Source organism: Pterocles gutturalis, unplaced genomic scaffold (genome assembly GCF_000699245.1).
Source record: "Pterocles gutturalis isolate BGI_N339 unplaced genomic scaffold, ASM69924v1 scaffold3800, whole genome shotgun sequence".
NCBI lineage: Eukaryota > Metazoa > Chordata > Aves > Pterocliformes > Pteroclidae > Pterocles > Pterocles gutturalis.
Genome location: NW_010145579.1, coordinates 4,635 through 15,575, shown reverse-complemented (window position 1 = coordinate 15,575; position 10,941 = coordinate 4,635). Strand labels below are relative to the sequence as shown.

Genomic DNA, 10,941 nt, shown 5'->3' with positions numbered 1-10,941 from the left:
AGGAATGCCTATGTCCGACCAGTATGTGAAACTGGAAGAAGAGCGAAGACATAAACAGAAACTGGAGAAAGACAAGAAAAAGAAAAAACAGAAAAAGGAGAAGAGAGGGAAACATCATCGCCATAACTCTCTGCACACGGAGAGTGAGGAGGATATTGCTCCAGCTCACCATGTCGATATCATAACAGAAGAGATGCCAGAGGTCAGTGGCTTTGGTTGGTCATCTGAGTCGTGGGGTTTATCTGTGCGCTCTTCTGGGGAGGTTTTTCACCAAGAATTGCCAGGCAGTCTGTGTTGTTGCAGTTTAAGAGCTCAGATTTCTTGCAAAGCTGTTTAAGAAATGACTGATTTGAGATGGTCCCAGGCTGTTCCTTGCAAGGGGAGAAATGATTGTCTTTTTGTGCACAAAAAGACAAAAATTGCCACTGAGGCTATTAAAAAACCCCAACAAAACAAACCATATGCATCTCTGCTATAAAAATAACACTGTCCAAATAGTCGCTGCATTTATTATGCTCTGCTGCTTCACTTTGACATTAACTTGCTGTCTAGTCAGCAGGTTTGCAGCTGATTACATCATTAGCATACGCAATTAATTATCATCTGTATTTGTTCCTAAAATTTCCTTTAATCAAAACCAAAGAGCAGCAATTCAAATCTTGCCGTTTATGAGGAATGGTTTTCTATTCTAAATTAATCGCTGCATTAAAGTGCATTGTTCCTGTAACATACTGTGCCTGGCTGCAGGCTGGCCTGTTCCAGGGTTAACCACCTTAAACTGGTTTGGGGCTTGTAGAGTTTTAGTTTTGAAATTGCGGTTCGCTTCTTCAGTGGATGGTCTCTCATCTCTCCTGCAGAATGCTTTGCCCAGTGATGAAGATGACAAAGATCCCAATGATCCCTATAAGGCACTTGATATAGATCTGGACAAGTAAGTGACAGTTTTGTATGTGAATTTCCTTAGTTGCTAGCCGGAATGCGTGAAGGCAGGTCTGGCGCTAAACAGGCAAAGGCACAATCTACAGCCCACTAGGTGAAAAGACAAAGTCTCTCGCCATGTCTTGGATGTGACCTTAGGTGCTCATCCAGGCTTGGGTTCCTGCTGCAGTGCAGGTGATAAACATGAAGCTGCTGAAATCATGGGGGTTTGGGGAGGGGCGAGGGAATAATTTTGTGTGATGGAGTCTGAAAGCACAGGCTGTCAGATGTGAGGACGTTAGTCTGAGCTTTAGGGTGTGCCCAATAACTCTCTGGTCTAACCTGCATTGTCACTGTGTGACCTGCGTGTGTCTGTGTTCATCTCAGCCCCTGTACGCTCTGCGGTGTGGCGGTTTGGCCAGTAGCCACCGGTCTGTAGCATCCCCATTGCCCTGTGGACATTCAGTGTTGTGCCACTGTTGAATGTTCTGATGTGACGGAGTGACCCGCGTATCGTACCTGTGCCCAGAGTGCGGTCCCCATTCGGCTCCTGGAGTTGCTCACGGTGCTGGCACCCCAGCCTGCAGCGCAGCAGACCCCGAATCCCTGCATGCTGCGTGAGAAGTAGAAGTGGGCTGTTCAATATTGTACATGGAGATCTTTTTTTAAGCTGCCATTTTACAAAATAGTCATACTGAATATAATTGCTGATTTATGGTCCATGGATGCCTCCTGACAAGTTCTGAAGGCTCTGCAGGCACACGTGTGTAGTATCTCTCTTCCTCTCTGATACTGAACTTTACAGTCTCTGCTGCTCTCTGCGATTCTCAAAGCTGTAGGGGTTTGGCCCCTCAGCACCTTGCACAGAAGTGATGGAGTATTTTTAAAAATTGAAAGAACGGTTTCTGAAAAACTTCCTTTTTTCATGAGCTGGTGACATTGCTCTAAGTCTGCAGGGGACAAATGTATAAAAGGAAATTAATTTCTGGCTATAGAGCTTGTATTTGCGTGACGAGCCTCTACAACAGAGAAAACACTGAGCAGAGCAGTTTGGGAATGCTGTGCTCCAGGAGGCATCTTTGGACTTTTGTATTGTTTCCATCCATTCTCTTTCCACTTCGTATGAGTCGGTGTGCTCTCCTGTCATGTTTTCTCATGTCTCTGTCCTCTCTCTCTCTTTCTGTGCTTGCACTGCTATGTCTGTGTCACGCTCACATGCAGTCTGGTTTCAGGGAAGCCTGCCAGGTAAGAACATATCGCTAAGTGGTCGACCTTCTTTGTCAGGTTGGTTCATTTTAGTGGACAGCGTAAATTCTTGAAGGGTGGTAAAACTACTGAAATCGTTGACCCTCAAATTTGTGTGAATCTATTTCATCGCTGACTTCCAGCACCGATCCCGGTTCCTGCACAGGTATAGGTGACATAGCTTAAAGATGAGATCTGTTTACTGTTCAAACAGATGGGGTCTGTCTTGCCCTTACAGTGTCTGTTTCAAGGTAAAAAAATTAATTGGGTCTGGTTCTCCATGCAGTGTAAGCAAAAAAATTAAGGTGAGACCATTAGAAATCTTTCTGAACCTGTGTTTGCTGCTCAGACGTTAAAATTAATGTTAAGTAAAAGCTGTAGAGATAGAAGAAGAGTGTTTGACAAGAATGGAGACATTTCTGGGGGGCTTTTTTTGCAAGTAATGGATTTGGGATCCAGTGTAAATCTAAACTACTAGCCATGCTTTTTGGAAACAGGTGTCTGAAATTAAACACAACTTTTAAAATGTAATTGTAGAGTACAGGGTCATAGTATAAACTACCAAAATGAAACAATTTATTGCTTAAAATAATTTCCAACCACTTTTCAGAGTGATCAGGTGTCAGCAAGAGTTTGGCTCTCAGTCACCTTCAGATTGTTTCTATGAACTCCTAATCCCCAAGGGCAGTGTCTGCAGTTACATAAATAAACCTCAGGTACAGAAGTATGTGCTAATTTAAGATTTTGGGCCCCAACTCCTTAAAAACAAAGCATACCTTGTCTTGGACATCCAGCAGATAATCTGAGCTAAGGGAGACTGTTTGCAGAGGGGTGATGGTCTCTTCATTTTTAAGACCCTTAGCAGACAGTGAGAAGCTGCCAGTGCAGAGACACAGAAATGTTGAGACCCTGAAGTCACCGGACTCGGAACCTCCCCTAGTAGAGAAGAAGAGCAAGAAACCCAAAAAGAAGGAAAAGAAACACAAAGAAAAAGAGAGAGACAAAGGAAAGAAGAAAGAAAAAGAGAAAAAGGTAGTAGAGGAAGAAGAAGAAAAAAAGGTAATTCTCCAAGAGTTGCATTATTTTAGAAACTGCTGTTATGGGCCAGATCTATTGCTGTGTTTTGTTTGTTACTTAGGCACAGTCACACTTGACAACTCACCCAGCTGAATGTTTTCAACCTTTATTTCCTTTAATTTTTACAATAACAGCAGGTATCTGAAGATTTCTGTTAATAAAAATAATGTTTCCTTAGCCTCATAAGTTAGCAGAATTCAGCTTACTGCAACCTGCACAGCAGATCTTCCAGATCTCCTTTGGAAGCTGAGTTTACTGATATTTTGTTGGTTCTTAAAATGAGGAGCTTTGGAGCAAAATACCTGGAACACGCCTCTGTTCCGCATGCTGTTCCCCATATATGTTAGAATCTTTCCATTATAAAACCTGACGTTAGTTGTAAGTTACTCTGAAGACTTGAAGTATCCTTCTGGCTAAGTGCTCTGCAGAGATGCAGATTTCCTCGAAGCTGCAGCCAGTGTGCTTTGCATGCTTGCAGATGTGACGATACGTAGGATAATTTGCAGTTACTGGCAGCTATGGCCAGATTCGGAAGTGTGCTCAAAGGCTGAACTTAAGCTTCTTGAACTATTTGCTTCTAAATGCCCTGCAGCATTCTGGAGTGATGCATTTCCATGAAAATGTAAGGTTTTAATTTAGTTGATTATTTTTTTTTTCCTTAAGGGATGATATCAAAACAAACCATAATAGTTGTGGGGTTTTTTTTTTTTCTTTTTCTCTTGAAATTCAGGGGGAAGACTTGGATTTCTGGCTCTCTACTGCTCCACCACCTGCTTCCACTACCCAGCCACAGGTAGATATCTTACCACGTCCTGGGAAACTTTTTTGTCTTAACTGGGATAGGAATGCATTGTCGTGCTGTAGGAGAGAAGGGAAAGATCGGCTTCATCTCCTCGGCTTATTGCTGTGAAGCAGTGACATTTTATCTCCCCAGTTTACAGACACTGTAATGGGAAGTTTCAAGCTCATTCTTCTGTGCAGATCAGTGGATAGAAATACAGATGCAGCTATAGACTCGGTGGATTGGAATATTGTTAATGGGTTTGAATATTATTAGTGTACGGGTTTATTTCCTGGTGTGAGCTGGACACTAGCAGTATTAATAGACATGAGAGATGTAGTCTGAAAGAAAGTCTCGTTAATTTTCATGGGAGATCTTAGAGGAAGAGACAGGGAATATAAGGGGATGGATTAATTGGAAGAAATCTTTTGTATCTTGTCCTCAGGACATCATGTTTTCTGAGTTTGAGGCATAAAATTAAAAGCTTTATACCATGTTACTCTAATGTAATGTTTGAAGTAACAGTTGGTGAGGGGGGCGAGCACTGTTAAGACTTCTTTTGGTGTGAGATTCCCCTGTTTCAGCTGCGTTCCCTTAGTGTCATAATCCTTCTGCTAATTTACTTAGAGTGGGCCTGAAGTGGGTGCTGCTGTTGTGGCTGAACCTCAGGAGGTGAAAAAGGAGGAAAGGGAAGAGCGAGACGAGGAGGAGGAGGATGAAGGAAAGGTAAGTGGTTTAAATTGCTGACACCCTTCTCCATATTCTCCTACTGTCTCCTATTCCTCAAAAAGAAGCACCCAGGAATGACCAGCAGCATCCTATTCTGTATAGTGACCACCTGCAAAGAGACAGCAGTGGGATGTTATGTTCTTGAGGAGTTTTAAACACTTCATAGTGAGAGGTTTGGCTGTTCCTTGAGCCAAGGGTCAGGCGGTGGTTTCAAAGCTACAAACAGTTGAAGAGGCTTGGACTTCTGCTCATCCCAGGCTGCTCTGGGTTGAGGTCTAGTCATCTGAGTGGGGAGCAAGGGTTTATTGGGACTCAGCACGGGATGACAATTGGGGTTTAAGGAATGGGAACTCCGTATCGGGTTTCTGCAGTAGTAGGAAACTTGGTTCATTCCAGACGGCTGCACAGAGTGAGAGTCTAGAGCTGAGAAATTGGTAAGAGGGGTCGTGATGTAACAGCTAGAAATGTAGGGTTTCTTTAAGGGTTTGTTGTAGTTTCTTTTTCTTCTTGGTAGAAATCTTCCAAGCATAAGAAGAAAAAGCATAAGAAGGAGAAAGAAGAGAAATCAAAGGATAAAAAGAAATCCAAAAAGAAGAGTCATCACAGTGAGGAGGAGACAACAGAGTCGGTGCAGAACGGAACACTAGATGATGAACCACTACCAGTGAGTAGCTGTGCTCTGGCAGCTTGGGGAAGAGGCAGGAGCTAAACCGTTTGGGGAGGAAGGAGAATGACAGCTCTTTTCAGAGAAATTAGTTATATTGTGACTGTGATTTTTCTTGTTTTTCAGCCTATGTCCAGTTACCGCCTTCTCGCAGAAAATCCCTACATTAAAATGGTGAGTTCTTTGGCATTCAAACCCAGATGTCTTCTCTTTTTGTGCTAAGAAAAGAGGAGATACCCTGGGGGTAGTATAGTGACTTTATGTCGACAGTATTTAACTGAAGAAATGTTTAAATCCCAGGAGGTAAAAACACAACAAAGCTCCATTTCCATTCCTTTAGATGTCCCACTTAACAAGTTCTTGAGTTGATATTTTCCCACTACTTAGCAGTACTGGAGAGCTGAGCACCAGTGTGCTTTTCGCTATCCTATAGCTGTACCAAATTACCTTCCTTCTTTTTGCAGCATGCTTTATTCTGATGCTGTGTTCTGTTCTGGTGCTCTGCTGTTTGAAATTTCTGAATCTTTCCTGTGATTTTTTTTTTTTTCTTCATTTGCAGACCTACGATATTCAAGGAAACCTCCAGAATGATAGTCAAGTTACTGTCTCTGTTATCTTTGAAAACAAAAGCACTAGCTTCCTTAAGAGCATGGAACTAAATGTCCTGGACTCTCTCAACACTAAAATGCTCCGACCAGAAGGATCATCAGTACACGATGGGATACCTGTGCCCTTCCAGTTACCCCCTGGTACGCGCAGCTTTGCACAGGGTTCAGGCAGTGTTCTAGTCCTGCACTGCCCTCCTGTGGAAAGAATTCTTTCAACTTCTTGCTACGTGCTGTTTTCCAGAAAGAATGACCCTCTGCCTGGGTGTTCACTGGGCTTTCACTGGAGGAGATAACCCTTCTTACAGCGTGGCGATAGATGCGGGTGGTTCTACCCAGCCAGAGCAAAGTCTAGAATGTAGGATTGGGAGTCTGAATGTCTCAGTTCCTTTTTCAGCTGGCTGCTGGCTGGCCCACCTTTGAACGTGCCAGCATGGCCAACAACAGGAATCTCAAATTCCTGAGGAGTTTGCTATGAGATTTAAAATGAAACAAAGCTGTAGGTTCTTGAATCGTTAGAATCCGCTGTGGATTTATTCTCAACCTATTGTCCCACTGTTTTAATGGCAGAGGCCATATGCAGTGAAGGTTTTGATACTTGTGTGCTTCTTTGGAGGGGAGCTGAGCCCTTAAGAAATATTAGACATGGAGATGAACGATAATGGCTTCATGCACAGTACAATCGAATCACTGAACTTATTTGAATTTCACTTCCTTTGACAAAGACTTAATTTGAATACTGACACAGCTCACAGAAGTCTTCTGGGATTTAGTGGCTTCAGGGTGTATTTTGATCCCCCGTGGAAAGCAGTGGGGTATTTTTTTTATTTTATATAAGGCAGTTCTTAACACAGACTTTTAAAAGAAAAACAGAAATATTAGAATTCAAATTAGTTCTGAAAACTCCTTGGAAAGCTATATATTTTCCAGTTATACAAACAGTTCAGATATATTGCCGCTGCGATGTACTTTGCCCAGCACTCACTCAATAACCTTTACCAAATGCCAGCTGTCACTGCTGCTTTCCAGAGACCCAAGGGCCAAGTGCTGTAACGCTGTTAATTCACAACAGGAATTGTGCATATAGCTCTCTTCCAACTACATGGAAAACTTCAAACTTGGTTCGAAAATAGTCCATGAAGCTTAGATGCTACTGATGAGTTTATTCTAATCATTACTTAAATATGGAAACCATTTTCTGACCTGACTTCTCCCTCTCCTCTTTTCATGCTAGGAATCTCTAATGAAGCCCAGTTTGTGTTTACACTTCAGAGTATTGTTATGGCTCAGAAGTTAAAAGGAACCCTGTCCTTTATAGTCAAAGTAAGTGCAGCTTTAACCTCTGTGCTTCTGATTCCTGTGGAACTGCATCAGGGAGCTTGACTTGGGTGGAAAGCACTGCTTTAGAGCTTTTTTGAAGCATCATTTCATCTCTGCTGCCCCAGCCCATTCTGTGATGTGAAAAAGTATTTTTACATGACATCTTGTGCAAAGAGTGTCCTGAATACTGCGTAAGCATGTCCTAGATTGTCATTCCTGGCAGTGTGTGAGCAATGCAGCCTGAAACATATGCCACGTTGTCAGCTAGAAAAATCACTGCAGTGGTGCATCTGCCAGGGAAAGGACGTCAACCAGCCAGCGAGAGATGCAACCCAGAGTCTGTGTCTTCTGATCTCAGTTACCCGAAGATCAGTTGGACGCTGTGAGCTGGTACAAGGCTCCAAAAACAGTAATCAGAATGGGTTACAGTTAATAAGGATGGGAACTCAGAACAAGAGAGAGGTTAGCCGAAGGCATTGTCTAAGTGTTGACCTGTACGAGACGATGTGGGCTTCTAATTTTATTTCAGTAAAATTATTAATGAAGGAGCTGTGTGAACAGCTCGAAGGAAGTGAATGAAGACAATTGTGGCTACTTCTGAGTCAGCTGTTATCTCTATTTAAGGGTTTCTTAAAAATAGTATACTAGTCCTATTTCCAGTACCTAAGAATCTGGGAGATACTAATTTCTTATTTTGCTTGGGAAATAGCAAACTGTAAAACCACATCTCCAAGTGTTAGTTTAAATTCAGTCTGCTCAATATATTTCAGTAGAGTTCAAGCAAAAATGCAGCTAGATCCCTTCAGTTGTGTCCCTTATCTGCTCCAGGTGTGTGTGTATCAACCCCGCTACCCAATTCCTGTCTCTAACTGGCCTGATGTGGTAGCGTGGCGGTCGTTCTCAGGCTGATCCTTCAGGTCCAGCCAGGGTCCATCAAAGGGAACTGAGCCCTAAAGTCTTCCTTGGTGCCGGTTTGGTAGGTGGGGGTGGTGCCTCCTCTTGCTGCCTCCAGGCTCCCATTCATCTCCTTTCCTTTGACCTGTTGCAGAATGATGAAGGTTCAACCCATGAAAAACTAGATTTCAAATTGCACTTCAGTTGTGCTTCATACTTGATCACGACGCCTTGCTATAGGTAAGTGCCATGTAGAGGGCACGACACCGGTGCTTCTGCCGCCCATGGGAAGCTGAGCTTTGGCTGAAGGCCATCTCTGCAAGATCCGCAGCATGCTTTTGACTTTGGCTGTTTGGGGTTGCTTTGGTTACCGTTCAGTTATCTTGTGTAATGTTTGACTGTTAAAATATGTCCAGCAACATATTTCAAGTGATTCTGACGCAGGAGCTGTGAGCCCTTGTAGGCTGGCAGAGCTCTGGTTGAGGTCTTCGTACTTGAGTTTGGAGTATTGTTCCCGTATTTGCTGGAAACCCGTTTTCCTAGAGCTTGGTAGTACTTCGACTTCTGCATCTTGAGATGTCTCAAGGTCTGCATGGGGATAATGTGGCAGAATACACTTGAATTTCTATTACGAGTGTTTACTTTCCTTCCTGTTTTGCAGCGATGCTTTTGCCAAGCTCCTGGAGTCTGGGGATCTGCACATGAGCTCTATTAAAGTAGATGGAATTAGCATTTCTTTCCAACATCTACTGGCAAAGATCTGTTTTCATCATCATTTTTCAGGTGAGTCTTCCTCGATGCAGAACCTTCTGCAAAATTCCATATTCTAAAATTTCTGCTGTGCTTGGCAAGTGCAACACTCCTTGGCCTCAACAATGACAGAAGCAGGTGATGTCCAGATTAAATACATTTGGGAGGAGTTTTTTTCTGCTTTTTGTAATATACTGATACCCTCAAAGCATACAGTGTTCTTCAAAATGAACCCTCCTTCTGTCCCTGGGGTGTTCCTCCAGTCCAGCGAGGCACGTGGCGGGTGTCACGGGAGCAGCTTGCTTGTAGTCAGGGCTGGAGCTCTTCTCCGGAGGGTGTGGTTGATCTTCAGTGCTTCGTTTTACCTCTTTCCCCAGTGCCCCCCTTTCAGTGAGGGAGGGCATGAGCTGTTCAAGTTTGGACTTAGTTAAAACACGAGTAGTGGATGAAGCAAAACAAATGGCTGTTTCATCGTGCTCTGGTGCATGCATTAGACATTGCCTCACTGCGAGTGTTTCTGGGGAAGGGATCTACATTCTGATCAGCATTTTTGCCACAAAACATTCGCAGCTTACTTAAAAGACAAATGACTAACCTCGTTATTGTGAAATATCCCAGATAGGAGGCAGGAGGAGCCCAGCACGTACATCATCTTAACCCTGACTTCCTCCTCCCCTTGCTCAGCAGAAGCTTCTGTTCCTTGAGGCCAGGCAAAGCAGTAGTTCTTCTTCATGGGTCGCAGTATTAAAAGTTGTCCCACTAAATGAAAACTCCTGCTTTCTTTGTAGTTGTGGAGCGTGTTGATTCGTGTGCATCAATGTACAGTCGTTCTATCCAAGGCCATCACGTCTGCCTACTGGTAAAAAAGGTGAGAGCGTTGTACCCCTCTGAAACACGCCCTGAGAGAAGCTCAATCTGCAGCCTTCCCTCTCTTAACAGAAAGAGGGAGAGATTCCTGTCTAGATCATCCAGAGACACCATGGGCAGTTTCATTCACCTGGCCCATCTAGCCATTTTCGCTGTGCTACTGCCAAGCTTTTTCCTTCCTGGGGGGTTGCTCTTGCCCAGCGCATACCAGGTGGCCCGCGGCAGCACCGATGGCTTCCCTGGACAGACCTCTCGGCTAAGCCTGCCCCGTTCCTGCGCAGGCTGCGCTGGCTGTTTCCAGTCCCCGAGCTTGGCTGGGAATTGTCCCTGCTCAGAAGAGGAGCTAATAAATTTCCTTTTTCTTTTTCTTTCCAAGGGAGAGAATTCTGTATCCATAGACGGGAAATGTAATGATTCCACCCTGCTTAGCAACTTGTTGGATGAAATGAAAGAGACGTTGTCCAAGTGCTGAATATTCCTTCTCAAATACTCCAAGAAACACACCTAATGTGTAAAGACGAGCAGACCCAAGTGTTAAGTTTCTCCCTCGTACGCATGTACTATCCTGGGGCACGTGCTTTTCAGTTAACTCCACTGTTGTTTGCAGTTTAGACATTTTAAGGCTCTATGTTACCTTTTTATTTCAAAACTTTTTACAAACTGTGGTGTTAACCCTTTCTAGCCCAAAGAGATCCTGGTGACATGACTGGAGGAGAGGGAGGGAGGGAGAGGCGCTATTTATTCAGCAGCTCGCGATGATCCCGTAAACCTTGCCATCTGCGTGGGATGGTGGACTAAGCAGAATTTTATCAACAGTAGCACAGAGTCTGTTGCTTGTGCTTATTGCCAGGGAGGGTTGACTTGATCCTTAGCCGTGGAATACATCTTCAGGGCTGCTGTAGTTGATGTATATTTCTAGCAGAGGCTGGTGCTGGACCTGAAGGCCTCTTTTTTTTTTTTTTAATATGATTTATTAATATTATTATTATCTCAAGATCTATTATGATCAGCATATAAACATCCTGTGTCTCCTTGAGCTAATCCAAATGAGCCCTGTGAGAACTGGGATGTTTGAGTTTCTGTTTATAGTA

General features: G+C 43.6%; 1 protein-coding gene across 1 annotated transcript in view; it reads left to right on the top strand.

Annotated features, from left to right (window-relative positions):
• The window catches only part of AP3D1 (adaptor-related protein complex 3, delta 1 subunit), a gene marked incomplete at its 5' end in the record, with an annotated part of 26,798 nt that extends 16,193 nt beyond the window's left edge, over positions 1–10,605 (top strand). Inside the window, 13 exons of the mRNA XM_010085414.1 lie at positions 3–202; positions 858–931; positions 3,018–3,222; positions 3,971–4,033; positions 4,649–4,747; positions 5,265–5,414; positions 5,541–5,588; positions 5,974–6,163; positions 7,254–7,342; positions 8,388–8,473; positions 8,895–9,016; positions 9,772–9,851; positions 10,227–10,605. Coding sequence (XP_010083716.1) covers positions 3–202; positions 858–931; positions 3,018–3,222; positions 3,971–4,033; positions 4,649–4,747; positions 5,265–5,414; positions 5,541–5,588; positions 5,974–6,163; positions 7,254–7,342; positions 8,388–8,473; positions 8,895–9,016; positions 9,772–9,851; positions 10,227–10,322 — 1,502 coding nt within the window. The remainder of the gene's footprint in view (positions 1–2; positions 203–857; positions 932–3,017; positions 3,223–3,970; positions 4,034–4,648; positions 4,748–5,264; positions 5,415–5,540; positions 5,589–5,973; positions 6,164–7,253; positions 7,343–8,387; positions 8,474–8,894; positions 9,017–9,771; positions 9,852–10,226) is intronic.
• Between the last annotated feature and the right edge of the window lie 336 nt (positions 10,606–10,941).